This window comes from Chrysochloris asiatica, unplaced genomic scaffold (assembly GCF_000296735.1).
Source record: "Chrysochloris asiatica unplaced genomic scaffold, ChrAsi1.0 scaffold00056, whole genome shotgun sequence".
In the NCBI taxonomy this organism is placed as follows: Eukaryota; Metazoa; Chordata; class Mammalia; order Afrosoricida; family Chrysochloridae; genus Chrysochloris; species Chrysochloris asiatica.
The window spans coordinates 1,655,029-1,659,903 of NW_006408574.1; the positions used below are offsets into that span (position 1 = coordinate 1,655,029).

The 4,875-nt window shown below is 51.3% G+C and overlaps 1 protein-coding gene across 1 annotated transcript; it reads left to right on the forward strand.

The window, feature by feature from the left end:
• Positions 1-3,450: 3,450 nt before the first annotated feature.
• On the forward strand, positions 3,451-4,555 carry LCN9 (lipocalin 9). Its single transcript, XM_006863808.1, has 4 exons — positions 3,451-3,552; positions 3,675-3,811; positions 4,009-4,082; positions 4,374-4,555. Exons 1-4 carry the CDS (start codon positions 3,451-3,453, stop codon positions 4,553-4,555), a joined length of 495 nt encoding a protein of 164 aa, XP_006863870.1.
• The last annotated feature ends 320 nt before the right edge of the window (positions 4,556-4,875 follow it).

The following is a 4,875-nucleotide window of genomic DNA, read 5'->3' on the forward strand; positions in this document are numbered from 1 at the left end:
ATCTGTCGGCCAAATAGTTGTCTTCCGAATTTCTTGGCAGAGATGAGTGAGTGCCTCTTGTGCCGCCTCACCTTCTTGAAAGATTTCAATTTTTATTCCATCAATTCCTGGTGCCTTGTTCTTTGCCAATTCCTTCAATGCACCTTGGGCTAAATGTATATATATACATTTAGCTCTGCCGCATAACAATTAAACTCAAAGCTTAGCAGCCTAAAGCAACTCTATGTACTGAGCTCATGAGTCTGGTGCTTAGCAATTTGGACTGAACTCATCTGGGTACTGGCTGGGCTTCCACATACGTATTAAGCTACAGCGGTCTCACCCACATACCTGGCTCCCACATGTGTATTCAGCAACCATGGCTTCACCCACCTGCTGGTGGAGGCTGGTTGGCAGCGGGGAGGATGGGGACTACTGGACCATCCCTCACTCATCACCCAGCAGCTAGTGTGGGCTGTTTCTCTGGGCAGTTTGAGAGCATCCCAAGGGGAAGGGCAGAGGGAGCCAAAGTTCCTGGAGGTGGATCATGAGAGGTGAGAGAGGCTCCCCCTGCTGGTGGGAGGAGTGGCAAAGTCATATTGTTAAGGAGTGTAAACACAGGACCAGTGGACAACTGTGGCCATCTCTGTAGTCCACCATAGATGTGGAGTCCTAGTGAGGCGCTGCGGGTTAATGCACTGGACTGCAAAGTCTGTTTGAACTGCAAGGTCGGTGGTTCAAACTCACCACCCACTGATACAGGGTCGTTATGGGTCAGAACCAATTGGACGGCACACAACAACAACCCTAGATATGGATTAAGAACAGATATACAGACATCATGACAGAGGGGGAGGTGGTAGAGGAAAAGGGAGAGGTAGAGGTGGGTATAAAGATTTCAGATTACTTCTGCTAGGAGACCAGGTCGTGTGAATAGGATCATCATGGTGGCTCCTTTCCATCTATTTAATTGTTTTGAGACCATCCAGGGTGCTGTGAATAATCATAGTTTCTCCTTTTCCCTACACAGACAAAGCCACACACACACACACACACATGATTCGTGGAGCTCTTCCTTGTTGATCACCAGGTCTAGGGGAACTGATGACGAGTTTCATCAGCTACCCTGCTGCATTGTGGTTGTGGTTGTGTTGAGTGCAGACTCGTATGTACTGAACTGACGCTTTTAGCCATAGATAGCTCGTTTTTAGCATACTTTTGACTGTTGTTACGAAAAAGATCTTATTGTATTGATTCAGAGGCAGACTGTTGATTTTATACATGAATTTGGAGGTACCCACTGCTATACAGATTGAATTGTGATCCCTAAAAATAGGAGGTTTGAAAATAGGGGGTTCTGGTGTGCCGCTGTGGGTTAATGCACTGGACTGCAAAGTAGGCTTAAACCACAAGGTCGGTGGTTCAAGCTCATCAGTCTTTCCTTGAAAACCCTATACAGGGTTGCTATGGGTCGGAACCGACTCAAGGGCACTTAACAACAACAACAACAACATTTTTATGTGAATGGGGTCATGTCAGAGTAGGCTAGATCCCAGACAGAATCCCACCTGAGACATAGAAAGAACAGAGGAGACACAGAAACACACAGGGAGAGACAGAGACACACAGAGAGAGACAGAGACACAGGGAGAGACAGAGACACACAGAGAGAGACAGAGACAAAGGAAGCAGAGAGAGCGGCACAGGGAGAAGACAGTATCAAAGAATGCCTAGGAACACCAAAGATTGCCACTTGTCACCAGGAACTAGGAGCGAGGTTCACAGATGGGGAGAGCCCAGATTCAGGCCCCTAGCCTTCAGGATGATGAGAAGATCTCTTTCTGGTCTTTGAAAGCACCCCCTTGTAGGAGGTCTGTTAAGCAGCGCTAGGACTGAGTTTCATTCTGCTGTGTCTGTAGGGTCATTCTGAACTGGAACCATCTGGACAGCACCTAATAACAATGATGGATACAGACTAGACTGCCGCCTGATGGCCACTTGATGTCCAAGTCATACCTTAACCACATTTTTTTAAGACATTTTATTTGGAGGAGACAATTATTAGGGAGTTTCAAAAAGATTGTGGAAAAGTACCATGAAAAGGTAATAGAATTTCTCCACAAAGCTTTTGAAACCCTCTCATATATGAGTTATTGCCACTCTGTCTAGGGTTTCTGAGGAACAGTGGTGAGTTTGAACTGCCAACCTTGTGGTTAGCAGTCCCATGCTTATCCTACAGTGCCACATCAGGACTCCACTGATGCCACATAGATCACTCTTACAAGAACACAATGCTCAAAGCAGACATTCATGACCAGTTAAGATCAGCAATTGTTTGGTTTTAAGAATACATCTTAAATCCCAGGTGATAGTATTGGTTTACGGTTTCAAGATTATCTTAGGGTAACAGTTGCATGGGTTCATCCAGCCTCCAATGCTCCAGAAGGTCTAACGTCCATGAGAATTTAAACCGAATGAACAGAATCTCAACTACAGTGTGATGCGCTGAAGACAAAACTCTTTCAGAAAGAAAATTCAATTAATTCCTAACTTGACTAACACTCTTCTTCTCAGAAATTCCAGAGGGAAACATCTCCTAGAAGGAATACTTGACTTAAATCTTGGAAAATGACTTAGAGCCTGCTGAGCCCCATGTGGGTCTAGCTGGCCCAGGGGCACCTTGGAAGAAGGACCTGGGAATATACTCCCGGCAGCTGCTGCTGTGGAATTGATCATGGCAAAATCAATCACTGAAACACCACGCAGCCCAGCTCTGCTCTGCACCCATGGGGCTTGTTGGGCGTTTGTGGTTTCCGCTAATAGGACCTGGACGACTCTGGAACTTTCTGAGAAGAGCCCACTTTGTCCCCCCACCCCCGCCTTGAGGAAGCTGCCTGACCAACCAGCCCACCATGGGCACATAGAGTGGCACGGATGGGCGCCTCCAAGTACCAGCTCCCACCCCCGCACGCTGGGAGCCAGGCGCTACTTCCTCCCTTCCCCTGTCCTTTCCTGGCCCGCGCCCACCACCTCTCCCCCCGTGGCCTCTCTGCTGTCACCTCCTGTCCTCCAGATCAATGATTCTTCCAGGAGGCTTGGAGCTTGTCCCACACTAAAGGCCAGATACTCCCAGACAAGATGACACTAAGGTGGCAGAGTGGGCAGGGAGCCAGGCGAGGATAAGGGGCAGGGACTGTCCTTCCCTGCACAGACTATTGCCCAGCACTGAGGGTCAGAGACTGCATGAGTGCCCAGTGCTCACTGCCCATATGCTCAGCCATCCCTTTAGGGGCCCTCAGTGCAGATGAGCTCCATGGCCCAGCCATCGGCAGTCTTGGCTGTGTTCCTGAAGCGCAAGGTGGGGGAGGTGACTATGGCCGGATACTGGTCCTGCAGGGAGGCCCCAAACCACAGACCCAGAGGAGGATAAAGGTGAGGCCTGAGGGTCCCACACCACCACCCCGAGCAACGATGGCCCTGCTGCCGTTCCTGCTGAGCCTGGGCCTGAGTCTGGCGACTGCCCAGCAGTTTGATCCATATGCAGTGGTGCGCAGTCACTACGACATGGACAAGGTGCGTCTGGGACCAGGCCAGCTGTGTCCTCCTCCCTGGGGGCCTGACCTCCAACAAGGCTGTCAGCCTGAGTGGTCTGATGGGCCAATGGCCCCTCCACTCACTGGAGTGTCTGCCCCCAGGTTTTGGGTGCCTGGTACCCCATGGCCATGGCCTCCAGCAATCTGAGTCGCATCCAACACAAAGGGGACATGCACGCCATCCTTAAAACAATTGAACGTTTAGAGAATGGAAGCCTGACATTCAGTTTCGACTTCCTGTGAGTTGACAAGGGGAATCCTGGGAGGTCGGGGCAGGGAGAGACAAACTGGGGAGCAGAGGGGAGAGCAGAGGGTCTGGGTCAAGTGAGCCGGTATTGGTTCTGGCTAATGTCTTCCTTATTAAATGGATGAGACCATAGTGAGGGGTAGAAGAGAGTGGGTGCTTGGACTCTGGGAGACCTGGACTCCACTCCAGGTTGCAGGGGCAGTGTGAGACAGCAGTGATGGTCTGCAAGCAAACGCAGAGAAGCGGCATGTGCACCATTGAATGTAAGTGAGACTTTCTCACGCCCACCTGTCTCCTATCTGCCCACTGAGTGCTGATGGAGGGGCTTCACAGGGACCCTGGGGCGTCTGACCCAGGAAGCAAGCCAGGTGTTCATCCTAGGGGGAGTGAGTATCGATCGGGTAAGCAGATGACACAGGGGGAGCCACAATGCTGCCGCCTGCCCCTGGACCCTCACCCACACAGCCTTCGCTGTGTTCACAAAGTCGGCCCCTCTGTGCCAGGCCCCACAGCAGGCAAGAGTGGCCAGCAGCATTGAACGGGGTATCTTGCAGATGACGGGAAGAGCACGGTGCTCATCCTAGAGACCGATTACAAGATATACATCATCCTCTACCTGCACAACATCAAGGACACCACCGAGACACGTGTGTTGGCGCTCTATGGTACCGTCCTGACGCCCCGGGTCTACAGTCCCCACCCCCACACCCCCGCCATCAACAACACCCCTCCTTGACCCCCAACTCTATAAAACCCTCCCTCTCCCATTCCCTCTGGGCTAAGTAATTCTCCCCAAAACGTTCAGCTACAGAACCTCCCTGGACCCTGGCACCTACAGTACCTCTCTCTCAACTCCTGATCTATGGGACCTTTCCTGACCCCCTGGGGTCTACAATCCACCTCCCTAATCCCAAGATCTACCAAACCTGCCCTGACTCCCCGCTCTGTCTGAAGTTTCCCTCTCTGACCTCTGGGGTCTATGAAATGCTCTCTGATCCTCCCTCCCATCTCTTGTACCCTCCCTGACCCCCTGGGGTCTACAATTTCCCCCCTGAC